We start from the raw sequence: 26,040 nt of genomic DNA on the forward strand, positions 1-26,040 counted from the left end.
GGCACAAAGGTCTGTAGACCCTTGTAACACTGCACCCATGCTGATTTGAAAGTACCCCTCTTACAGTGGAGATATATAGAGTGCCTCTCTCTCCCCCCCCCCTCTCAATATAGTCATTTGTGTGAGTACGTGCGTTAAGGCTGCAAAGATACGCGCAGCAGAGATATTTTAAATGATACACGTGTACTTGCACGTACAATATAAAATTCAGCGGATTTTTGCTCATGTGCCCAAAATGCACGTTTATGGGTGTACGCGCACTTCTTTTAAAATTTACCTGTTAGGAAAGGCCAGAAGCAGGACCACAGTAAATTTACACACACAGAATTAGAAGTGAGGGCAACCTCAAATGATTTGCAGAAGACTCTCTGAAAGGAGCTAGCTGAACTACAAGTAGATAAAGCAATAGGACCAGACTATTGTTCCCTCTAAGCTATGTGCATTAGGGATGTGAATCGTTTTTTGACGATTTAAAAAATCGTCCGATATATTTTAAATCGTCAAAAATCGTTAGAGGCACGATACAATAGGAATTCCCCCGATTTATCATCAAAAATCGTAAATCGGGGAAGGGGGAGGGCAGGAAAACCGGCACACTAAAACAACCCTAAAACCCACCCCGACCCTTTAAAATAAATCCCCCACCCTCCCGAACCCCCCCAAAATGTTTTAAATTACCTGGGGTCCAGTGGGGGGGTCCCGGTGTGATCTTTTACTCTCGGGCCACGGCTGCGTTAATAGAAATGGCGCCGGCGCTACCTTTTACTCTCGGGCCACGGCTGCGTTAATAGAAATGGCGCCGGCGCTACCTTTGCCCTGTCCCCCGACGTCACGAGCGCAGGAGATCGCTCCCGGACCCCCGCTGGACCCCCAGGGACTTTTGGCCAGCTTGGGGGGGCCTCCTGACCCCCACAAGACTTGCCAAAAGTCCAGCGGGGGTCCGGGAGCGACCTCCTGCATTCGGGTCGTATTGCCGTATTGCAAAATGGCCATATGGCCGGCGCTACCTTTGCCCTGTCATATGACAGGGCAAAGGTAGCGCCGGCGCCATTTCTATTAACGCAGCCGTGGCCCGAGAGTGGAAGATCACACCGGGACCCCCCCACTGGACCCCAGGTAATTTAAAACATTTTGGGGGGGGGTTCGGGAGGGTGGTGGATTTATTTTAAAGGGTCGGGGTGAAACATAGAAACATAGAAATGACGGCAGAAGAAGACCAAACGGCCCATCCAGTCTGCCCAGCAAGCTTCACACATTTTTTTCTCATACTTATCTGTTTCTCTTAGCTCTATGGTTCTATTTCCCTTCCACCCACACCATTAATGTAGAGAGCAGTGATGGAGCTGCATCCAAGTGAAATATCAAGCTTGATTAGTTATGGGTAGTAGGGGAAGTAACCGCCGCAATAAGCAAGCTACACCCATGCTTATTTGTTTTACCCAGACTATGTTATTCAGCCCTTATTGGTTGTTTTTCTTCTCCCCTGCCGTTGAAGCAGGGAGCTATGCTGGATATGCGTGTAGTATCAGTTTTTCTTCTCCCCTGCCGTTGAAGCAGAGAGCTATGCTGGATATGCGTGAAGTATCAGTTTTTCTTCTCCCCTGCCGTTGAAGCAGAGAGCTATGCTGGATATGCGTGAAGTATCAGTTTTTCTTCTCCCCTGCCGTTGAAGCAGAGAGCTATGCTGGATATGCGTGAAGTATCAGTTTTTCTTCTCCCCTGCCGTTGAAGCAGAGAGCTATGCTGGATATGCGTGAAGTATCAGTTTTTCTTCTGGGTTTTAGGGTTGTTTTAGTGTGCCGGTTTTCCCGCCCTCCCCCGATTTACGATTTAAACAATTTTTAAAAAAACAAAACCGCGACGATCATATTCCCTCCCCCTCCCCAGCCAAAATCGATCGTTAAGACGATCGATCACACGATTCACGTCTCTAATGTGCATGGGTGCACGTGCATAGGTTGTGAATCCTACCCATATGGCAAAATATAGCGCACACAAGAAATCCCATTATTATTTGCATTATACTGGCATGTACAAATTTGAACTTAGCTTACGAAAAGTTGCACAAAATTTTTCCGCACGCTGTCTTTCAAAAGTTAGAAGGAACATTGGGCCAGGCCGTATACATTTGAGGGTATTAAGTGAATTTAGAGAAATTCTGGCAGTTCCTTTTCAAAGTTTCTTTAGAGTTGAGAGTAGTTCCAGAGGACTGGAGACATGCTGATATAGTTCCTCTTCACAAAGGGTGGATGTAAGAAGGAGGAGGCTGGAAACTAAAGATAGGTTAGTCTGAACAATGTGAGTAAATCAATAGAATCTCTACTAAAACAGAGGATAGTGCAATATCTGGAATCCAATGGATTACAAGATCTGAGGCAGCATGGTTTTACCAGAGGTAGGTCTTGTCATAAATCTGATTAATTTCTTTGTGAGACCTGAAAGTTTGATCAGGGATGAGGCTGGATGTAGTGTACTTTGATTTCTGTAAGGCCTTTGACACAGTTCTGCATAGGTGGCTTATAAATAAATTGACTGCCCTTAATCTGGGCCCTAAAATGGCTAAATTAGAAATGGGTTGTGGGAGGCAACAGAGGATGATGGTAAATGGAGTTCACTCCAAGGAAAGGGGTGTTCCGAATGGTTTGCGGCAGGGATCAGTTCTTTCCAAAATTTGCAACAGGGTAGACACCTACGCAGGTGTGTAAAATATAATTGTATTTATTCTGTAAACTGATTGATACTATTTGGATTGGCAGTTAAATTAAACAAATAATAATGAGAGAGGATCTAGTGAAGCTTGAGGCATGGTCTAGCATCTGGCAGCTAAGATTTAATGCTTAAAAATGCAGAGCCCTGCATTTGGGCATCAAAACACAAGGGAGTGGTATGGTTGAGGTGGTGAAATTCTACTAAGCATGAAACAAGAGTGAGATCTGGAGATGGTCATATCTGATGATCTTAAGGTGGCTGAATAGTTGGATAAAGTGACGGTAAAAGCCAGAAAGATGCTCGGGTGCATAGGGAAAGGAATAGTCAGAAAAAAAGGAGGTTTATTGTGTACAATTCTGGAGACGTTGCCTTCAAAAGGATATAAACCAGATGGAGTTGGGCCAGAGTATGGCCAATAAAATGGACAATGGTCTTTGTTCTAAAGCATATAGGGACAGACTTAAAAATCTTAACAATTTTAAGGTGGGATAGGGGAGATATGATAGACTTTTAAATACTTCCAAGGTATCAATGCACAGAAGGTGGATGCCTGAACAGAGACTCTGGAAAAGGGGTTACAGAATAAGGATGAAAGGGAGTAGACCCAGGAGTAATCTAAGGAAATATTTCTTTACAGAGAGTGTGATGGCGACAAGGAAAGTATCTGAATTCAAAATAGCAAGGGTTAAGCACAGAAGATCTCTGAGGGAGGAATAGGGATTATGGAGCTGAGTAGTTGCTGCAGATGCATAAACTAGTTAGGCCATATAGTCTTTCTGCCATTACTTTTTCACCAGGAAAAAGCCAGCAAGTCAGTGGCAAGGAAAACGGCTTGTGTTCCATATAGAAAGTCAGGTCCTGTGGTACTGAAGTTTAGCAGCACTCTAGCAAAAAGCCAGCACGATGCTCCTAAAAAAAAAAAAATTGTTTCAAAAAAATTTTTAAGTTATTTTTTATATACCTTGAAAAGATGGGGGGCATCTGTGCTTCGGCCAGGGAGCCTCAGTCAGTGCTTAAGGTAACAAGAGCTGCCTTCTCTGGAAATGACATTTTTAAACAGTTATTCTCCCTTATTATATGTCAAATATATTATGGCAGATAAAGGAAAATAATCTTGTAAGAGCCATTAGTACTCCCAGGTATGATGAACACTTGTAAGCTACTGAAGCTGAGGTGTATTGCCTCCTGTGTGATGGAAGGGCTTCTCAAAAACACACTTAAATCCTCAGGAATCTTCTGGTCAGGCAAACATGGGGCTTGAATTACAAAGACTACTGCAGCAGATTAATGCTTCCTTCCCCCATCCTCTTGCCATAGATCCAGCTATCATTGAATGGCTAAATGAAAAAATGTACTTATAGCCAAAGAAACAATGGGGATTCTCCTCTGAGAGGAACATCTGCTATTTCTAGAAAAAGGCAATGTAAAGACAGTTCCTCATTTCTAAAGTATGTGACAATTCAGCAGCAGGGCCGGTGCAAGGGGATTTGGCGCCCTAGGCGAGCCTTCTCCCTTGTGTCCCGTGTCCCGTGTCCCCCCCCCCCCCCCCCCCCCCCCCCCCCCCCCGGGTCTCACTGCCACCCCCCGGTCTCGGCCCCTACTCCTACCTCATTCTCGATCACGCCTGCCGACTGTGTGGTTTTCTGGGTCACAAGCAGGTTGGGCACTGCTCGCAGCCTGCCAAATCTTCACTCCTCTTTGCCACCGCTTGCGGCCCCATATGGCTCACACCAAGGGTCTCCGGAGGCCAATGCATTTGTGTGCCTCTCCAGCATCCCCCTCTTAATCCTTCTTGTACTAAATCTTAAGGACACAGCGCCTAGAGAGGTAAGCAGAAGCAGAGACAGCCCGGTGGCAGCGTCCACAGGGCGAGGGACAGGCTGGGACGGCACTAGGCCGCAGAGCAAGGCTTTAGCGATGGCGGCTCCCTGTTGCTGAAGACAGACTGACTCGCGGCTCCCTGCCGTGAGTGAAGGCCCCAAACGCGGTGGTCCGGGCTGCACGGGTGCAGCGGTGGCGGCAGCCTCCTGGCCGCTTGGGTGGTTGGCAGCATGGCAGTCCAGGCCATGACTGCCACGGGATGGCTCCAGTGTCAGCAGCCTCCTGGCTGCATCAGGAACGCAACTGCCAGCAGACCGGAGGTGAGAGGCTGCTTGCAGCTCGGCCCGCAAGCAGAATCACAACAGTACCCCCTCCTCAAAGACCCCCTCCTCAAGCCTCTATCAACAGCTTAGAGGGGACAAAGGTATCAGTCCATACTGTCAGGGGAAGAACAAGGGTCCAAGAACGGAAGCTGGAATTTCTGGGGACTGAAGCAAAGAGAGCACAAGAAACTGCCAGAGCAGAGTGAGAAACACAAAACAAGAAACAAGCAACAAGGGAACAAAACAGCAAAGGCAAAAAACAACAAAACACAAAACAAGGGAACAAAACAGTAAAACAAGGGACAAGCGGAGCAAATAAAACAAGGGACAAGCGGAGCAAACTTCAAAACAAACAAACATCCAGCAAAAACAAACAAGGAACCAGGCACAGAGCAAGGAAATAAACATGAAATAACCAATAGCAGCGGTCGGTCTCAGTGACATAGTGAGGGCATAGGGCCGTCGGCGCCTTGTTTACTGGCAGCCGACGGTTCACGCCCAGGAGATCGTTCCCGGACCGCTCCTGGACCCCCGCTGGACCACCAGGGACGTTTGGCAGGTCTTGGGGGGGTCAGGAGGGTGGGGGGTTGCAGGAAATTAATTCGGCAGGTCTTGGGGGGTTGCAGGAAATTAATTCGGCAGGTCTTGGGGGGGTCAGGGGGGTGGAGGTTGTTAATTTAAAGGGTTGGGATGGGGGGGGGGTTTGGGGGTTCCCACAGAAAGAAAAATTTTCTGATCTGGGGAGTGGACCGAAATGGCCCTCCCCAGACCCGAAAACAAAATGGGGAGAAAAAAAAAAAACTATGCACTCCCCTAATTTGCTCCATAAGACGCCCAGACGCAGAGCCGGTTTAGCACAATTTATTTTTTTTTAATTTTCCCCCTCTGAATCCTAAGTGCGTCTTATGGTCAGGTGCGTCTTATGGAGCGAAAAATACGGTATATCTTTTTTGAGATGGGGCGACCAAAATTGTACACAGTACAATGCAGGAGGTCTTGCCAACATATAATTTCTGACATGGGCAGCTAATAACATAAACTACTTCCGAGGTAGTGCAGTCTGAGGACCCATATAGCTCAAAAGTTTTCTTTAAGGTCGGGTGTGTGAATGATGTCATAGGGGACATCAAGGGACACACTGAGCACTGACCACAAGGCTTGTGTCCTTTTACAGTGTGTGATTGTGTATTGTCAGAAAAATATGCCGAGTGAACCAGTATGTCCTGGAGATTCTTGCCCTGGCGGTAAGTAAACCGCAAAGAGCTATTAAAAGTTTTAACAAGTACAGGGGTGAACCAATGCTTATGGATAGCCCTGGTGATTTTAGCACTTGAAGTGGAAAACGGAAGGATACAGTTAACAGAATCATCCAATGAGCGATTTTGAGGTAAAAAAAAAAAAAAAAAGTAAATCCCTATTTGCATACAAAGCAGATTTGTATGCTTTCTTTAAAACTTTGTAAGGGTACCCTCTTTCACAGAACCTAGCAATCATCTGCTTAGCTTGGGACATGAATTCAGTCTTTGAGGAGTACAACCAGCAGTGTCTTAAGAATTGACTGTTGGGAATATTGTGCTTTAGGAAACGCGGGTGACAAGTCAAAAGGGTGTTGCGATCCGTATCTTTGCGGAAGATAGTTGTGGAAAACCATCAAGATTAAAAGAAATCACATCAAGGAAGGGAATTTTGTTACACTGTATATTAAAACTGAACTGGAGATTGTGATTACAGTTATTGAGCCAATCAAGAAACATGAAGACTTGTATGTCGGTACCAGACAAGAGAAGCTCTTATTGAAAATGATTTAAGAAGAAATAATTTAAGACTTTTGAATTTTCCAAAAACTAGACGGATGGCACCTAAGGACTTTCTTAAAAGCTACCTTATTAACATTTTAGGATTCTCAGAAGCACCATCGATTTCTAAAATATTTTACTTACCGGAAAAAAGAGAAGAAAAGAGATCACAAAACCAGGATAATATTTCCTCAGATAATCTTACAGAGATATTGGAAAAATATTTTGAGAGTAAAATAGAATCCAGAGCAACACTGATGGTGGCTTTTATACAACAGTCAGACAGAGATAATATTCTTCGAATATTCTTCCGAAATCAGTCTCAGCTTTTCTATGGACAACAAATAAGAATATTTCCGGATATTACTAAGAAAATGCAGGAGAAAAGAAAAATTTTTTGAAGATGAAAGGCGAAGTAACCTCACGGGGAGCCAAATTTTATTAAGGTTCCCGTGTAGGTGTATTTTAGTATACCAAAATGATAGATACATCTTTTCTGAGCCAGAACAATTGCGTGCATACTTGGACTTGTACTCCTGAATAATCCAAGAGGTGTTGATTAAAGTAATCTGGAGTTTACACGGTGTTACAGCTAATAGATTAATAAGAATTATATTTCCTTGGATCCGCTTGATTATATGGTTCTCCCACATTACCTATAATATATGGTGAATGGTATTTCTTTGGGGATTTAAAATGTAAAGATGTTATTTCTATCTTTTTCTGTAATATTGTTTTCAATGTATTTCAATGTAATTTAGATTGAAACTTCAATAAAAATAAAATTTAAAAAACAAAAAAAATCTGTGACCACCTTTTTGTATGCTTTTCAGTGTGGATCTCATTCAAATCTGAAAGCCTTTTTTAGTGCACTTAACAATTTTCCAGACCCCAGTTACTTGCTAATATACAGACCGATACAGTACAGTGCGCTTCAACGGAGTGCACTGTTAACCTGTCATTGGACGCGCGTTTTCCCTTACCCCTTATTCAGTAAGGGGTGGAAAACGCGCGTCCAACCCGCCGAACCTCATAGCGCCCTCAACATGCAAATGCATGTTGATGACCCTATTAGGTATATGCGTGCGATTCAGAAAGTAAAATGTGCAGCCAAGCCGCACATTTTACTTTCAGAAATTAGCGCCTACCCAAAGGTAGGCGCTAATTTCTTCCGGCACCGGGAAAGTGCACAGAAAAGCAGTAAAAACTGCTTTTCTGTGCACCCTCCGACTTAATATCATGGCAATAAAAAAAAGTAAAAAAAGAAAAAAAAAAAGAAAAAAAAATTTGAAGTCTGCTGGCGGCTGTCAGGTCGAAAACCGGATGCTCAATTTTTCCGGCGTCCGGTTTCCGAGCCCGTGGCTGTAAGCGGGCTCGAGAACCGACGCCGGCAAAATTGAGCGTCGGCTGTCAAACCTGCTGACAGCCACCGCTCCTGACAAAAAGGAGGCACTAGGGACACGCTAGAGGCAGGCGTAACTCGGCGAAAAAAGGTAGGGGGGGGATTTAGGTAGGGCTGGGGGGTGGGTTAGATAGGGGAAGGGAGGGAAAGGTGGGGGGAGCTAAAAAAAAGTTCCCTCCAAGGCCGCTCCGATTTCGGAGCGGCCTTGGAGGGAACGGGGAAAGCCATCGGGGCTCCCCTTGGGCTCGGTGTGCACAAGTGTGCACCCCCTTGCGTGCGCCGACCCTGGATTTTATAATATGCGTGCAGCAGTACGCGCATGTTATAAAATCGGGTGTACATTTGTGCGCGCCAGGTAGCGCACAGAAATGTACCCCACGCGCGTAAAATTTAAAATCGGCCCCTTAGAGAGGTAGTATAGTTAGGGTAGAGAAAGTATAATAAAAATAAAATATACATTACCTTGGTATAAAATCTGAAGTGTGAGATAATTATGCTAACAGCTCTTGATAGGCTTGTTTAAAAAGCCAGGTTTTAATCCCCTTTTTAAATAATTTGTTATCAGCTTCTAGTCATAATTCCTGCAGAATAGAGTTCCATAGAAAGGGTACAGCAATAGAGATAGCTCTTTCTCTTACATTATTTAGGTAGGCAATTTTGGGGGAAGGAATTGGCAGCATCCCTGTTCTGGTTGATCTGGTGATTCTTGAGGGGGTATGGAAGTGAAATGAAGAGGTTAGCCATTCAATTTTTTCATTGCATAGGGTTTTCTGAATTAGTGATATGATTTTATGTTGGGCCCTGTATTTGACCGGCAGCCAATAAAGTTATTTTAATATTGGGGTGATATGTTCGGATCTTCTAGTACCTGTCAAGAGTCTAGCTGCAGAGTTCTGCAGAAGTTGCAATGGTCTTGTGATATTTGCGGGAAGGCCTAAGAATAGTGAGTTACAGTAATCTAATCTTGATAAGACAAGTGCCTGTAAGACAGTTCTAAAGTCTTTTGGGAATAGGAAGGGTTTTAATCTTTTGAGTATGTTTAATTTGAAGTAACCATCGCTTATGATTTTTTTAATGCAGGATTTCATGGAGAATTCGCAATCTACAAGAATCCCTAGATCTCGTACTTCTAGGGAGATGGGGTTGTTTTTGGCCGCTTCTTGAATTTCAAGCTTTTTTGTCTTGCTTAATTTAGGTGAGATGTATAGGATTTCAGTTTTTTTAGTATTTAGGGAAAGATTCATTTGGGTTAATACCTTTTCAGTGGTGGATTGGTATATGTCCCAGAGCTTAAGAGTTTGGTCAATGGACTTTTGGATCGGTATTAAAATTTGAATGTCATCGGCATAGATAAAATGTGTTAGACCAAGGCCTGATAGAATTCTGCATAAAGAGAGCATATAGATATTAAATAGTGTAGAGGATAGAGAGGATCCCTTGGGTACTCCGAAGTTGAGATCGATAGGATGTGACTCTTTATCAAGAAATTTTACTTTGAAGGTTCTATTTGTTAGGTAAGAGCTAAACCATTTGAGCGCTGAGTCTTTAATGCCTATTTCATTTAGTCTATCAAGGAGGATATTATGATTAACTGTATCAAAGGCTGCTGAGATGTCTAGCAAGATCAGGAAGTAAGAATGGCTGTTATCGGTTCCTCTTAGGATATCTTGTAGTGAAGTTAAAAGGGTCTCTGTACTAAAATATTTTCTAAATCCGTGTTGTGCTGGGTACAGGGTACTGTGTTTTTCCAGATAATCTGTTAGTTGATTATTAATTACTTTCTCGAGAATTTTTGATATACAAGGTAAATTATTTATTTATTTATTTTTAACTTTTATATACCGATCTTCTTGCATGGGATACAAATCAAACCGGTTTATAGTGAAACAATAACCTCGCATGAGAGCGTTACATAGAACATGAAACATCGAATAAACTTTGAATAAAAATTAAGAAAAGAAAACATTAGATAGCATTAAATATTAGATAGCATTAAACAGTTGGGGCTCGATTGCGCCAATGATAAACAGATGGTAAACGAAATACATAGGACTTGCTAAATGAGATGCAATAACATAGAGCAGGACTTGAGGAGATGTGTGACATTTGAGAGATCATATGAGTTTGCTTGTGGTTTTTTTGTGATTGGTTTACTATTGTGGATTTTAAAGTGTGTGGGATATTAGCTTTGGTTATGGACAAGTTAATTATATCGGCAATAGGTTTAGATACTATATTGGTGATTGCTTTTAATAGTTTAGTTGGAATATGGTCAATTGGGTGGGCAGCTGGGTTCATATTTTTAATTATACCTTCGATTGTATATACCTGGCTTTTCTTTTTGTTTTGTTATGTTTTTAAGATATTTCTTTTATATATTTGAGCTCCTTCTTTCTGTTTATGTTTACTTTTCATTCACCCTTTTATCTTTGTCTCTCCCTTCTATAGCCTAACCTGGCTCTTTTCCTCTCCCTTCCCCCCCCCCCCCCCCCCCACCTCCACTCGTCCCCCAAGGCAGTTTATATTCTCTCACCCAAACTCTCTCTGACCTCAATGAGCAGCCAATAGAGCAACAGGCTGTGACCCAGGGCAGCCAGAGTTGAAATCCCACTGCTTCCCCTTGTGACCTTGGGCAAGTCACTTCATCCTGCATTGCCTCAGGTACAAACTTAGGGCCTCATTTTCTAAAGTATCGCAGGCCTGCAGTACTTTAGAAAAATGAGGTAATGAGGGGCAGGGGGCCGAAACGGGGGGAGGTCCTGCTCTAGCCGGCAGCGGTCGCACCTCCGCGGTGCGATCGCTGCCGGCATCACGCCCAATAACTACACCATAGAAGGTGTAGTTATTGGGCGCGAAATAGGCAGCAAAAAGGCCCTTACCTTTTCGCTGTCCATGCTGTCCTCGCAGAGTCGGCCCCGGTGACACCCCGACTCTTCCGGGGCTGACTCCGCCCCGATGTAGGTAGCGCAGGCGTGCGCTGCCTTCGCAAGCTATCGCAGGCTTGCGCTGTTAGCGCAAGCCTGCGATAGCCTTAGAAAATAAGGCCCATAGTCTGTGAGTGCTCTGGGGACAGGGAAATACCTACAGTACCTGAGTGTAATCCGTTTTGATGTGTCTGAAAAAGCAAAATATAAAATAAATAAATACTCACTCCTTCCAGATTTCTTTCTCATAGGCATGTACCCACGTCCTGTAAGAACACATCTGCAACCAAAACAAAATTAGATCTGTGTCAGGAAATACTTTAATTAAAGGTAAAAACCAGCGCATTGCTGCTACGTTGGATCGGCTTCCGTGTTGTTTATTGGGTCACAGATCTGGCCATGTTCTTTTGGTACTTGATCCCAGCAGACCACTACAACCTAACTTCAGCCTTCTGTGATTTGGATACTTTAGATACACACACTGGCATATGGTCTATAATTCCATATAAAGTTGGGTTGGCAGGTAAGTAGTTCCAAGTGTCACAGTATACATCATATCCTTCTGCGTTATTTACAAGTAAGATTTATGGACTTATTTAAAAGTGAGTAAACATAGCACACAAACATTTCCATCCCTGGAAGGAACCTGAAGGTGGCTTTTAGCCAAAACATAGGATGCATGCTTGCTCAATCGTAATTTGTTTTATTCTTATTTTACATTTGTTATTGAATCTCATAAAATGAACTAGTCATAACCAACAATGAAGCTCACTATGGTTTCCACCTAAAACCCTGTCCCTCTCCCTGTCTCCCCCTTCCTCATATAAATATTTTATTTATTTAAAATATTTTATATACCGTCATTCGTGGTTACATCACAATGGTGTACAATGACTTTAAATCTTAAAAAATAACAACAGAAATAATCATCTAAGATACAAATACAAAGGTATAAAACATTTAAAACATTTAGATATACGGATCAAATAGCATACGCACTTAATTCATACTAGAAAGTTAAGCTTGAGAGCTAACTATGAAGGCTTGCTCAAAGAGCCAAGTTTTCAACCCTTTCTTAAATTTTTTTGACTCAGTTTCAAGTCGTAACTCAGCTGGTAAGGTATTCCAGGTGCTTAGGCCTGCTATGGAGATTACTCTATCTCGAACTAATGCCAAATGTGCAGTATTTATTGAGGGGACAGAAAGCAGTCCTTTATTGGTGGATCTCAGGGATTGATGTGGGGTATGCATACGTATAGAGAAATGTAACCAGTCTGTCTTATGAGCGTAAATAGCCTTGTGAAGGATACAGCAAGTTTTGTACAGAATCCTTTGGGTAATGGGGAGCCAATGAAGGCTAATCAAAATTGGAGTAATATGTTCTCGTCTGTTGCAATTCGTTAAAACCTTCGCTGCAGCGTTCTGCAACACCTGCAATGGTCGAAGTGTTGACTGTGGAAGTCCCAATAAGAGAGAATTGCAGTAATCTAACGAAGATAGTATAAGGGCCTGTAATACTGATCGGAAATCATTATAGTCTAATAAGGGCTTTAGACGTCTAAGGACTAATAGTTTATAATATACATCTCTTAGTTTTGTAGAAATATGCTTTTTAAAGTTTAATTCACAATTAATAGTTATCCCTAGATCTTTAACTGAATCAGCTAATTCAATAGACATTATGTGATAAAGAGAGTACATTTTTGATATCAGATTTGGATTTTCTATCAAGTAAAATGATTTCTGTTTTTTCCATATTGATGGCAAGTTTCATATGGGTTAGTAACTGTTTGACTGCAGATATATAAATATTTGTTTCCTTGAATGTTTGTTTAAGAGTATCAACTATAGGGATAAGAATCTGTATATCATCGGCATAAACATTGAAATTCAAACTGAGCACAGCTAGAAGGTGGGCAGATCGGCAGAAGATAGATATTAAATAAAGTACCGATAACGCAGAGTCTTGGGGTACTCCAGTATTCAGCTCGAATTTATCGGACATTGATTCGCCTATCTTGACCTGAAAGGATCTCTGGTGGAGAAATGAGGTCATCCAGTTGAGTGTGACATTTGTTAATCCAATCTCTTTCAATCTAGTTATTAAAATATCGTGATTAACTGTATCAAATGCAGCCGATACATCAAGTAAGACAAGTAAATATTTTTGACCAGTATCAAATCCTTTCAAAACAGTATCGGTAAGTGATATTAATAAAGTTTCTGAATTGGTTTGGATATAAAATGCTATTATCCGCCAAGTGTTCTGATAGTTGTTTATGCACGACCTTTTCTAATATTTTTTATATAAATGAATATTAGATATGGGCCTGTAATTGGATAATACTTCAAGGTCTAAGTCTGTTTTTTGGGTTTTTTTTAAATTGGTTTGATTATGGCAGATTTTAATATCTCAGGGATGTGCCCTTCTTTTAAGGATAGATTGATAATCTTAGTTATAATTGGAGCAATTGTCAGAGCTAGTGGTTTAATGGCTGATGGTGGTATCTGGTCTAGCGGTTGTATGGCCGGATTTAGTGTTTTTTTATTATATTTTCAATTTCGGTAATGGAAGCCTCCTCAAAACAGGACTATTCTGGCACATCTTTTTATCATTTTGATTTCTTGATTGCCGAAAGTTTATTCAAATAAGAGGAAAGCATTTTTTAAAATGCCATATTATACTCATGTAATCTGAAACTTCATGGTATTACTTGGGTATAGAATTTAGTTACAGCAAAGCTTTGACTGTTTAATTCATTACATTTCTTTTGATTAGGAATATATATGCATATATATTTGTTACTGTCTTCAAGCTGATTTTGGAATAAATATAAATTGTTCATATTTGTCGCTGTATCAACTGCCTGTTTTGTACACTCTTGAGCATTTACAACAAATTGACATTCTTGTATGATATAGGAACATTCACAATGTTTATATATATATACTAGCGGTATCCCGCCACACGTTGCAGTGGCAGAGTCAGGTTCTTTTCCCTCCCTCCCCCTTCCCCTAGCTCATTTACCTCAGTCACTCATCCTCCTCCCCCTTGGTCACTCACCCCCCCCTTCCCTCCCCTGTCCCCATTCCAACTCTCTCCCCTCACACTCACCTCTCCCCTCATTCTCCCTCCCCTGACACTCACCTCCCCCCTCATTCTCCCTTCCCTCACTGTCACCTCCCCCCGCCTACTGCCTACCCTTCAGATCAGAAAACTTTTGTCTTTCTATTTTTGTGGGAACCCCCCCACCCCAAAAAAAAATCCCAACCCTTTAAATCAAATAATAACCCCCCCCCCCCCCTGCCCCCCCCCCCCCCAAGACCTGGGAAATTAAAATTGTTGGTGCTACATGTGGTCTGTCCCTGGGCATCTGTGCGCATTATGTAGCCAAATAGGGGCGTGCCTAACCAAATTTGCACTCCCAAATTTGTTTTGTGGTCTGGGGAGGGCTATTTTGGTGCGTTCCCGAGATCGTGCAAGTTTAGTGTATGTATTTGTGTGTGAACCTCCCCCTTCCCCCAAAAAACAACCCTATGAGAAACGTTCTCTTAAACTAACCACCCCACACTCTCCTGCCCCCCCTCCCCCAGCCCTGTGAAAAACAGTAGCCCCTCTGCCCCCCCCCAGAGTTGCCGAATGAATGAAACCTGCCCCCCCCTCGTGACCCCTCCCCAAGATGTTCGCAATAAATTCATTACCACCCCTCACCCTCCAGACCCCCCGAGACCTGATAAAAATGTCAGTCGGTGGAGCGGGCGTTCAGGAGCAGTCCAGGAGTGATGTATTGGCATTGGTCCGTTGGCTGCGAGCACTGAAAAGGGTTCCGACGGCCCTTTGCCCTTACTATGTCAGTGGGGTGGAGCAATGGCAGCGGTAGGTCCTCTGACATAGTAAGGGCAAAGGTCCGCCGGCTGCCAGTCCTGAAAATGGCGCCGAGGGGCCCTCGCCCTTACTATGTCACATGGGCTACTGCCGCCATTGGTGTCCCCGAGTGGCATAGTAAGGGAAAGGGCCATCAGCGCCATGTTGATTGCTGGCAGCCGACGGCCGAAGTGCAGGAGATGTGTCCCGGACCGGTCCTGGCCCCCCGCTGTAGCCTCCTGGACTTCTGTCAGGTTTTGTGTGTGTTGTGAGGGCCTGGGAAGTAAATAAATTTGGCATGTGGGGGGGGGGGGGGGGGTGAGGAGGGTGGCTTTGTGTGTTGGGAGGCTGTGGCAAGTAAATCAATTTGGCATGTGTGTGGGGGGTGTGAGGAGGGTGGTGGGTGTATTTTCTCTGTAAAGGAAATAGTTATCTTCCGGCAAACAAAGTGCACAAATGTGTTTAAATGGAAGTGAAACGTGGACCTGGACTGGCGAAATGATTAGTGTAGCATGTGTAACAGATGGCGCTTACGTAAGTGTAAGGTGTAACAGATGGCGCTTACGTCCAGCAGATGTCGCTGTTTTCTGGAAAAAAAATCTTTAAACCTATTTTACCTGTCACAGGTGTGACATATCTGTAATGTAAGTACAGAAGAACCTTCCTGTATGCGAAATGAAGGTTGTGTCCAAATTTGAAAGCAATCGGTTCAGTGGTTTCTGAGATTAGCGATTTTGTCCAAACTATTTAACATTTTTATTTATATAGAAGATATTTCTGAGTTAAGCCATGCTGTACTGTATTGTATTGTCTTTTGATTTTGGTATGTGAACAAGTAATTTATAAAGAACCTGTACATAGGCAGGGAGGTACTCAGATTGTTAAACTCATGCTTGTAGATAGGGATACGTGTTAGGTTGCTTGATATGCTATTAAGCAACCTATTAAGGTATTAAGGTGTTATTTATTTTGTTTCAAATAATACTCTAATAAAGATTTATTTATTTATTTATTTATTTATTTATTTATTTAGTGTTTTTATTATACCGGCATTCATGACAGGTGTCACATCATGCCAGTTTACAATTAACAGGGTGTGAGATATACAGAGAACTAAAAAATTATAACAAGTGCATGGTTAGAAAATTGCAGTTACATTAAAACAGGGTAGAGCACAACTGGGAGCTGAAGGGAGAGAAGAAGAAGGAGATTAACTGAAGGCAGATTATTTACAATAGTGCAAAATTAATAACAGTGAGGTAGATTTGATGTAGTGATGGAGATTGTTAACAAAGAGTTTGTAATGACTGAATAAGTGGCTGGAAGGAAAGGATCAGTTGAGGTCTGGATACGCTTTTTTAAAAAGCCATGTTTTCAGCCTTTTCCTAAATGTTGGTAGGCATTTACTTTTTAATTGTTACCATTCTATTCAAATAAGTGCTCTTTCTTCATTCCCCTGAGTTTTTTTGTCTCTCTCCCTCTTTCTCTCTCTCTCTCTATATATACACACACAGTGTATATAAAATAGGCTATACTTCACCCTTACAGTAGTCCCATGGATCATTACAAAATTAGCTAATTGAATGTTACAGTATATGACACTAAGAACTGTATGATTGGATATGAATTTGGCCAGAGAAGGAAATAACATTTTTATCAGGAGAAACAAGGGTTTGTTTGTTTTTTTTAACTTGGTGTGAGAAAAAATAAATTAGTAAATCAGGCTTTTTATGCCTCAGCAGTCTAGGATACATTGTCCCCTGGTCCCAAGCACTTTATGACCTTTACTGGCATGATGCTCCAAATTATGAAAATAATTTAGAACAATAACCAGAAGATATTTTGCTTGCAAGAGGATAATCCCAAGTAAAATAAATATATCAGCTTTATATGAATTACATTACAAATGTCAGATTTTTCTTACCATTGTAGGTGCATTATGTTTAAAATACAAAGTAGAAACAGAAAAGAGAGGGCAAAAACGTAGTATGGAGCTCAGTGCCTGACTGGGCTTTGGCTCTGGTTAGCAGAGGCTGGAATGCTATAGGGCAATATTCACAGCCCCTGAGAAGGAAGGCATCATAGTCCCTGTGCAACAGCAACACCTAGTGGCAGAATTTAGAACTATGAATGCAGAGTTTGGGAAGATGTGCTGGTTCATGGCCCCCGGTTGAGGACTGTTGCTTCAAAGAGTGAACTAAAGTTGGGTGGAGATAAAATAGGGAGAGAGAATTCTTTAGGGAGTTGCAAATAACGGGCCATAACACCAAATCCGACTTGATTAAGCTGGAAGTCCAAAAAGAGCAGAAACCACTGGATCAAAAACGAGTTTGAGCTCACTAAAATGTTCAATAAAAAAAGTTATAGGAGATACTTTTATACTGGGCTATTAATCAATTATACTTAGGGAATAATAATATACTTGGGTATAATATACTTGGGTAATTGCCAGGTTCTTGTGGCCTGGTTTTGGCCTCTGCCTCTGTTGGAGACAGGATGCTGGGCTTGATGGACCCTTGGTCTGACCCAGCATGGCAATTTCTTATGTTCTTATGGCTAATGTTAGAAATATGGCGCTAATCTAGTGACAAGCTTCCACCTACTTTTTCAGTTTTGTCTACAAAACTAAGGTGGTAACCACTCTGCTTTATACTAAGATGGTATTTACAGTTGTCTTTTAACTAGAATTCTAAATCCCAGTAGCACATCCAAGCGTGAGTTTAAGATTACAATATGGGGGGGGGTTGGAAGGGGAGGTCATCCTGAAAAATTACTAATCTATTCTCAAAATCTACCTAAATAAGAGTAGAAAATGAGTTTAAAAAACCTAGGTAGCACACTGTCGTTTTCGAGTTAGGCTGTGAGCACATCAGCCCCCAAAACAAGAGACACTTGAAAACAAGGCTTGCCCTAAGCAGTATTTTGGGCAGTGATTGCCCTAGCTGAAGGGGGAAGAGGAGAGGTTTCGCCGTGAGCCTTTCTCCCTGGAGGAAGGGGCAGAGCCTGAAGGCGCCTCCCTTGCAGCGCTTTGCCAGGGAGGAGGCGAGCACTTGTGCAACAGGAGGATGGGCTGAGGGAGCATGGAGGGGTACGACCGCTTTTTGTTTTGCCTGCTGGCGGCTCTGCTGGCCGGCTTCCTCAGCGTCCTCTTCGTGCTGGTCTGGGTGCTGTACTGGAGAGAGGGGCTGGGCTGGGACGGAGCCTTGGCCGAGTTCAACGTGCACCCGTTTCTGATCGTTAGCGGCTTCGTCGTCCTCCAGGGCCTCGGTACGTGTGCCCCGCTCCTCCGCGAAAAGGGCGAGGAAGGCGCGATCTTTCTGACCAAGAATAGCTGCGCTTTATGCTTCTTTTTTTTGTTGTTTTGTTTTAGTCTCCAGGCTTCCAAAGGTGCAAATGCATTCAACAGTTGCCAGCTTCACCAAGTTTGCTGTAAAAAGGGGGCTTTGTGCGGCGAAAGACCCGCTAAGTGAGACCATTTTAGGTAGGGGAGAGCAGAAGAAAAACTGGTAGCAGTTTCGACTTTTCACTTAAGGCTTGTGGTGGCGGCTTTGGCGGGGCTGCTGCGGTTTTGCTGTTGGGCTTCCTCCCTGCCCCCGTGTTTAACCGGAGGCTGGCGGGTCCGGGCTCTGGGCAGCGTCCTAGAAAAGGGGAGCGAGGAGGCCTTCTGCCCATTAATCGGTAGAAGTAGTTCACCGATTATTTCCTGACAGCTCTTTTAAGGCGCCACGTTTGTACCGCTTTCCTCTATAGCCCTGACACCGAGTGGCTCAGTCATGTCGTAGAGGGGCTGTGACGAACGTTTGTTTTACTTTCCAAATGCTTTGGAGAGATAAGAGAATACAGTTGTAATTCTGTAATCTGCGATAAAGTTCTTGCAGCAGCCTGCACGTTTCTTTTTCATGCTATTTGCCTTCATTTTGGGCTAAATTTACAATCACATAATTAGGGTATTTTTTTCTTTGTATTTTTATGAATTGGATCCTTTCGCAATTAACCGCAGTGACTTTTTTGTTGCACATACCAGAGAACAAGAAATCACCAGCACTCAGCATTTGTAGTAGTAAATGTTTTGTACACTTGATCCCGGCAACCTCCTATTCCCAGTTCCAATGGGGCCAGAAACAGAATTTCTTTCCTTATCCTGGTATAACTCCACCTGATCCACCCTTCTTCTAATCCTTATTAGGGATCAGGCCTCCCCGCCATACAAACGCATTTTTTCCTTAAATCCCCAGTATGACCCTAGTCTGCTTTCTTTCCCCAATCGACTGTGCTCCTTCCCCCACCCTCCTGATCTCCAGTGGCAAAAGAAATGCCTTGCTGAGTCAGAGCCATTTTTTGGTTTTCTCTGTCTTTTTATGGAGGGGCAACATGGAACCAAATTAATGGAGTTGGGTTCTACCCCTCAGAAACTTCTTAGGACAGAGGCTGCCAAACAAGAACTGGCCGGTCAGTGCAATGCAAATGTTTAGAGAGAATTCCACTTCGCAGGCTTGCAGATCTCCATGGAGGTGGATCTTAGGTGGGCTACTAGTGTTATCATGCCTCTGACATTATGGGCCTTGACATGGTCCACCATATTCAGGCCTGCCAGGGTATAATAGAAGGACTCCATTGCCTTCCTATTACTAAAATAATGTATTTTAAGATTCTAATGCAGGTATGTAAGGCATTATATGGGAATGGACCCGAGTATCTGTCACATCTTTCACAGTGGCATTCCCCCACCCAATGCCCTTGATAGGCTAACCACCTTTTATCGATAGTTCCCTGATTTAGAGATGTAAGATTGCAGGAAATGTGTAAACATCACTCCTGGAAGAATTCTGCATACTTTATATTGGTCAAAATAATACAATATACATCAGTTAATTTAAAATGTAATACATAAAAGTTATTACTCAATATGCAGAGTTTTAAAAATATTTTCAGATATTTTTCTAGGAGTGACCCTTCCACCCTCTCTCTCTACTTCTCTGGCCAGACTCCTTTCACTCTGCCCTATCAGGCTCTACCTCCTCAGCTCTCTACTATCACACCCCTCCCCCTCCAGGCTCAACCCTTTCCATTGTATCCACCCCCAAGCTCTCCACTCCCAGTTTAACCCCTCTCTCATACAGGCCCTCACAGAGGCTCCCTCTCTCACATACACACCCCCTCACACAGGCTTCCTCTGTCCTACTTTCACACAGGTTCCCTCGCTCTCTTGCGGCGCACACACACACCCACCCCTCTCACAGACTCCCTCTCTGTTTTGCATATACACACCCCTTCATACAGGCTCCTTCTCTCTCTCACACACCCTCACACAGGGTCCATCTCTTAGACACACAAACACATCCCCTCACATAGGTCCTTCTCTCTCTTGCACACACACCCACATACCCTCACACAATTTTCATCTTTCGCATACACACCATCATACTCAGTTTCAATGTTCACCACGACTAAAATGTAATTGCACTAACTACTGATTTGCTGAAATATATGGGGCAATTAAAACCGAAATTTGTTTCAATGTTATGATGGGAATTGAATCATCTGGATGATTGGCAGGGTTTAGTTTTTAATGATCATTTCAATTTCCAACGAGGTAACTTCCTCGAAAGAGGACCAGGTTATATCTTTTGGAGTTAGTTTGATTTCTTGTGTGGGAGTATTGTCCAAATCCAATTTAATTTTATCAATTTTACTTTTGAAAAAGGTTGCTAATTGCTAAGTTCACTATTATTAGAATTAAGTACGCCTAGTGGATCATTAGTTAATTGTTTTACAATCTGAAAGAGTGTTCTAGGGTTATTAGCAAAACTAATAATTTTCTTACTATAGTACTCCTTTTTTGTTTTATTAATTAAATTCCTATAGAAATTTGAGTTTCCTATATGCAGTTAACGATTCAATATTTTTTTTCTCCAAATTCTTTCTTTTATTCGTAGCTGACTTTTTAATTCTTTTAACTTACTATTAAACCATGGATTAGATTTCCTATTTTTGTTTGAAATCACTTTGATTTTCTCAGGGTTGATCTTATTGGCGATTTCTTTAGTAATTGTATTCCAGTCCTCTACAGCATTGTGGCAATCCAGAATATTAGGTTTATCTAATTGACAGGCTGATTCAATAAAGTCCGCGGGAGAGCGCACCGGCCGGTGGTGTGGTAGAAACAGGCAAAAGGAGGCGCTAGGGACACTAGCACGTACATAGCGCCTCCTTTTAGCCCGGAGCGGCGGCTGTCAGCAGGTTTGACAGCCGACGCTCAATTTTGCCGGCGTCTGTTCTCGAGCCCGCTGACAACCACGGGCTCAGAAACCAGATGCCGGCAAAATTGAGTGTCCGGTTTTCGGCCCAACAGCTGCCAGCCCATTTAAATTTTTTTTTAACTTTTTTTTTTACTCTTCGGGACCTCCGACTTAATATCGCCATGATATTAAGGGAGAGTGCACAGAAAAGCAGTTTTTACTGCTTTTCTGTGCACTTTCCCGGTGCCGGCAGAAACTAGCGCCTACCTTTGGATAGGCGCTAATTTCTTAAAGTTAAATGTGCGGCTTGGCTGCACATTTTAGTTTCTGTATCGCGCGGGCATACCTAATAGGGCCATCAACATGCATTTGTTGAGGGCGCTATTAGGTGCCGTGGGTTGGACGCGCGTTTTCCGCTCCTTACTGAATAAGGGGTAAGGGAAAACGCGTGTCCAAGAGCGCACTGTACTGTATCGGGCTGTGAATCTCTAATTCTTTCTTTAGATTGTCTATTACAAATGGACGAAATGAGAAGGATTTTTTTTCTAGGCTTTGGGTTTTAAATTGTTTTACCTCAGCCTAGAAGCCTCTATTTCAACCTTTGGAGTTGTCTCCTTTAAAGTTCCTCAGATAGAAAATGTTGTTTCTAGTTGCTGTCACATCTGCTCCATGGGTTGGTGAGTTATTTAATTCTAGTTTTTCCACAGCAGGATGGTTCTTCGCACACACCCTAAACTCCTTCCTAATGTGGTGTTGGGCCTGATTTTAAAATTGGGTTTTACATGTGTAAATGTTAACTTCAACTCTTTTGTGAGTGACATAATGGAAGGATTGTCAGAAAAGGTTTGTCTTTTTGCTGATAATAGCAACATCTGCAGCAGAGTGGACAGCCAGGAAGGAGTAGAAAATATGAGGAGGGTAATATGGGTAGCCAGGACTGACTTTTCCCAGCACCCACCCTCTCACAAATCAATAACAAGCAATGCAGTCGATAACATGAACGAGACTTAGACAGGAGTGGGATCAAACAGGCCGCAACTTTATTGTACCACAATTAGGTGCCCGAGCCAGTACTTTACGTCAGCTTCCCTGCGCACCCGCCACCCGTCAGCAAGGTGCGCAGATGTTAACATTGCGTTGTACCCACTACCCCCCGCCGCCATCAGCAAGGGGTTGTGACCACCAGCTCCCGCCACTTGCAGCAAGGAGCCTTCCGCAGGACAACAGCACCAAATTGTCCTGCCCCTCGACACATTGCCTCTCAATTGGCTCGGGCGACCCTGCCACTGGCATAGGATGGACCCATCCTGTGACCCCCCAAAGATGCGGCCTAGGTCCCTAACGCAGCAGGGCTTCCAAGGCATCCTGAAATGAATTTAGGAACAAGTCCTGTCCTATGAAGGAAAGGTGAACCCCCCCATCTGGTCGAAATAGCCCTTTTCCACATTCCCATGACCATTCGTGACAAATGTGACGACCACCGAATAGGGTTAGCCAGGCACCTATTTGCCTGTTTGCTTTGGCCCGGCAGCGTTTCCAAATCTTTCTATTCATTTCAGCAGGCCTTGGAATAATGTCTGACCAACAAATGATTGTAGATGGAAGCAAGGCCATGGCGGATGTCAAGTCCTTACGGGCCATTGCGATGAACTTGCGTCCAGACATCGCACCCCAGTCGTTACCACCTAGGTGTATGATCAGGATTTGTGGTAGCCCGAATCGCACCAGGCTCCTCTGAAGGCAGGGAAGCAGCTCGTCCCAGCACATGCCTCTGCTTCCCAGCCAACGGATTGTCGCATTGTACTTTGTTAAGTCCAAGTGTACCCCGTAAGGGCGCTCCTGGGCATGCTTGAAAGCCCACGTGATAAAGGAGTGTCCCACAATCCATATTCGACATCCCCGGCTTCTATGACCTGAAACGAGAGGGGTGTTAGTATGTTGCATCGTTTATGAGCGATCCGGGCGTATGTAGCCTTTGAAGGCGCCCGATTTTCAGCGCCCAATCTGCTGAATCACTCCTCCCGATAATCCGGCTTGCGCGGCTGAGGTCGCTGCCCCTATTCGGAAGGAATGTGTCCCGAAGCGGGACGCATCCACTCCGAAGTAAATTAAGCACCTGCGTAGCACCGCTTCAAATTGAAATTTGGTAAGTGGTCTGCTATCCGAGTGGACCAGGAATCTGGATCCCTCCGCCGGGCGGAGTTCCGCGAAAGCCAAGTAGTTGGCCATGGGACAGGTCTTGCAGTTGGGAATGGCGCGAAGGACTACGTAGGATCCTTTCCCCATCTGATCTGTTTTGGAGCGCGGTATAAAAAGTATGATAGAATCCGTCTCTTGTGAGACGAACTGGGAACGCAAGCCTGAAGACTCCCAGCCTTTTGTGGCCCTGGCCACTAGTTCGCTGACCCGAAACGCGCCGAAGAATGCGAACACAAAAGCAACGCGAAACAAACGTGTTTCATATTCGGAACTACATATGTTTGCCAGACTGTCCCATAGTCTTAGCAGCATGCCATGGGTAATAGGATGTTTCCCCCCCTGTCGCTCTTGTCTTATCTACCGCGCGTGCACCTTCTTTCGCCCACCCTGACAATACTCGGCGTATCAAAAAGTGTCCGGCTGGGAAACCCCAACCGTGGGCTCTCATGAAAAAGGAAAAACCCATTAGTTGTCTCGCCACGGCTGCCCTTGTTGTCCCTTCCGCTTTTGCCACCTCTATGTAACGCATTGTGCCCCACTCCGAAACTGGTCCCCCACGCCACCCCCTTTTGGAGAAAAAGGACACCACCTTCTCAGCCCCTTTCACGTATGCGGACCACATGGAGGGGGCTAGCGACAATTGTAGCAATCTCCAAGCCTCTGGATACCAAACTGCCAAAGGAAAGTAGGCACTGAAGCTCCCTGTGGATCCGCTTCTGGCGCGAGCTTCCGGAAGGTGTCCCACTTTGAATGAGAAAGAGAATCGGCCAAAGTGTTAGAATCTCCTGGCACGTGCCGTGCCCACACAGTCACATTTAATTCCATACAGCGAAGAATGAATTCCCTCAGTAAGTCGGATACTAGCATGTTTTTTGCTGCTCTCTTGTTGATAACTTCTACGACGCCTTGGTTGTCGCACCAGAAAGTTACTTTTCTGTTCCTGATCCGCTCCCCCCATAGTACGACCGCTACGACGATGGGGAAGAGCTCTAGGAAGGTGATGTTCCTGGTAGTACCGCACTGCACCCACTCCTCCGGCCACTGTGCCGCGCACCAAGTTCCTTGAAAGTATGCACCAAACCCGACTGATCCCGCCGCGTCGGTAAACAGTTCTAAGTCGTGATTTGACACGGCTTCGGACTGCCACAATAGAGTTCCATTGAAGCTGGACAGGAATCTGTTCCAGATAAACAAATCCTCCCGGATTCTCTTAGAGATTCGGATATGATGGAAACTTTTCTTAACTCCGGTCGTTGCAGCTGACAGCCGTCGCAAGAAGGCTCTTCCCATTGGGATAACTCTGCAGGCGAAGTTTAGGCTACCCACTAGAGATTGGACCTGCTTTAGTGTCAGTTTCTTTGCAGTCTGTGCTTGTGCAATTAGTCGCTTGAGTTCGTTCACTTTTTCTTCCAGTAACCGTGACAGCATGGATATGGAGTCTATTTCGATGCCCAAGAAATCCAGCCGCGTGGAGGGCCCGACTGTTTTGCTTTCTGCAATAGGTATACCAAACGTATTGGCAACCCTGTGAAAGCAACGCAATAGGTCTGCACAGTCTCTCGCTTGAGGATGACCGACGAATAGGAAGTCGTCTAAGTAGTGTACTATGTTTGTAGATCCAGATTCTTGTTCGAGCACCCAGTGTATGAAAGAGCTGAAAGCTTCGAAGAAGGCGCACGCGATAGAGCATCCCATTGGTAGGCATTTGTCCACGAAGTAACCGCCTTCGAATTGAAAACCCAGCAGTGGAAAACTCTCTGGATGTATGGGTAGTAGATGGAAGGCTGACTCAATGTCTACCTTTGCCATCAATGCCCCTTGCCCGCATGTCTGCACTAGCCGCACCGCTGAGCTGAATGACTGGTATCTTACCACGCAGAGCTCCTGGGGAATGAAGTCGTTGACCGATCTACCCTCTGGGAAGGACAAGTTGTGGATGAGTCTGAACTTGCCTGTCTCTTTTTTAGGGATGACTGCGAGGGGGGAGAGTACCAAGTCCGGAAAAGGGGGCGTGTGGAAGGGTCCGGCAATACGTCCTAGCGCAATCTCTGCAGAAAGTTTATCTTTGGCGATCTTGGACAGGCTGTGCGTAGAAGGGCAGTTTGCACCGCCCCCAACTCCGGCAGGGCCAATGAATGGGATAGCAAACCCATCCGAGAAACCTTTCAACAAGAATGCAGATGACTCTGTATGCGGGTATTTAATCAGCCATGGCTTCAGTGCGTCGACTTGAACCGGCGTTGGTGCTCTGCCGAGGTCCTCATTTCTGAGATCCTTTTGGTGCTCCTCCCGGGGCATTGTTCCCTTCTCCTGAGTGCTTTGCGCATTTTGAGGCTGGATGACCTGCTCCGCAGTTGAGACAGCTGTGTCTGAACTTACATTCCGGGTAATTGCACGATGAGCGATTAAATCGCCAGCAGATGTCTGATATGCCTGTTCCGGCTCTGCTGGAAGTTCCCGGGGTGGCGTTAGCACGAAAGGAACGCCTGCTCTTAACCATGTGAGTGCCCGCTGAGTTGCTTGGCGCATAGGAAGGGATCTTGGCATTCATCTGTGTCAACCATAGACCCACATCTCTGGTGCGCCAAGAGAGAAATTTGTTCTCTTCCATTCGGTCTCTGAAGCGCTCATCATAGTTAAGCCAGGACCAACCCTCGTAGTCCTTGCTTGCTGCCAATATCGTATCTGCGTATGCCAACATCGGGCCATACTGGGAGCTGTCATGACGGCCTATTACGCTGACCAGTCTCATGAACGCGCGT

At 44.3% G+C, this 26,040-nt stretch overlaps 1 protein-coding gene and 1 long non-coding RNA gene across 3 annotated transcripts in view; one reads left to right on the forward strand and one right to left on the reverse strand.

Annotated features, from left to right (window-relative positions):
- The window catches only part of LOC115093664, a 30,227-nt gene that overhangs the window by 3,056 nt on the left and 1,131 nt on the right, over nucleotides 1-26,040 (reverse strand). Inside the window, exon 2 of the long non-coding RNA XR_003857374.1 lies at nucleotides 11,203-11,255. This is a non-coding gene — a long non-coding RNA (uncharacterized LOC115093664). The remainder of the gene's footprint in view (nucleotides 1-11,202; nucleotides 11,256-26,040) is intronic.
- Nucleotides 17,837-26,040, forward strand: part of LOC115093663 (cytochrome b reductase 1-like) — a 32,674-nt gene continuing 24,470 nt past the window's right edge. The window contains exon 1 of one of the 2 annotated variants that reach the window (XM_029605771.1): nucleotides 17,837-18,107. In XM_029605771.1, the coding sequence (XP_029461631.1) occupies nucleotides 17,921-18,107 (187 nt within the window). In that variant the 5' untranslated portion in view covers nucleotides 17,837-17,920. Of the gene's footprint in view, nucleotides 18,108-18,218; nucleotides 18,322-26,040 lie in introns of those variants that run through there. The other variant, XM_029605772.1, reaches the window with a different exon arrangement.

This window comes from Rhinatrema bivittatum, chromosome 6 (assembly GCF_901001135.1).
Source record: "Rhinatrema bivittatum chromosome 6, aRhiBiv1.1, whole genome shotgun sequence".
NCBI classification, from domain to species: Eukaryota; Metazoa; Chordata; class Amphibia; order Gymnophiona; family Rhinatrematidae; genus Rhinatrema; species Rhinatrema bivittatum.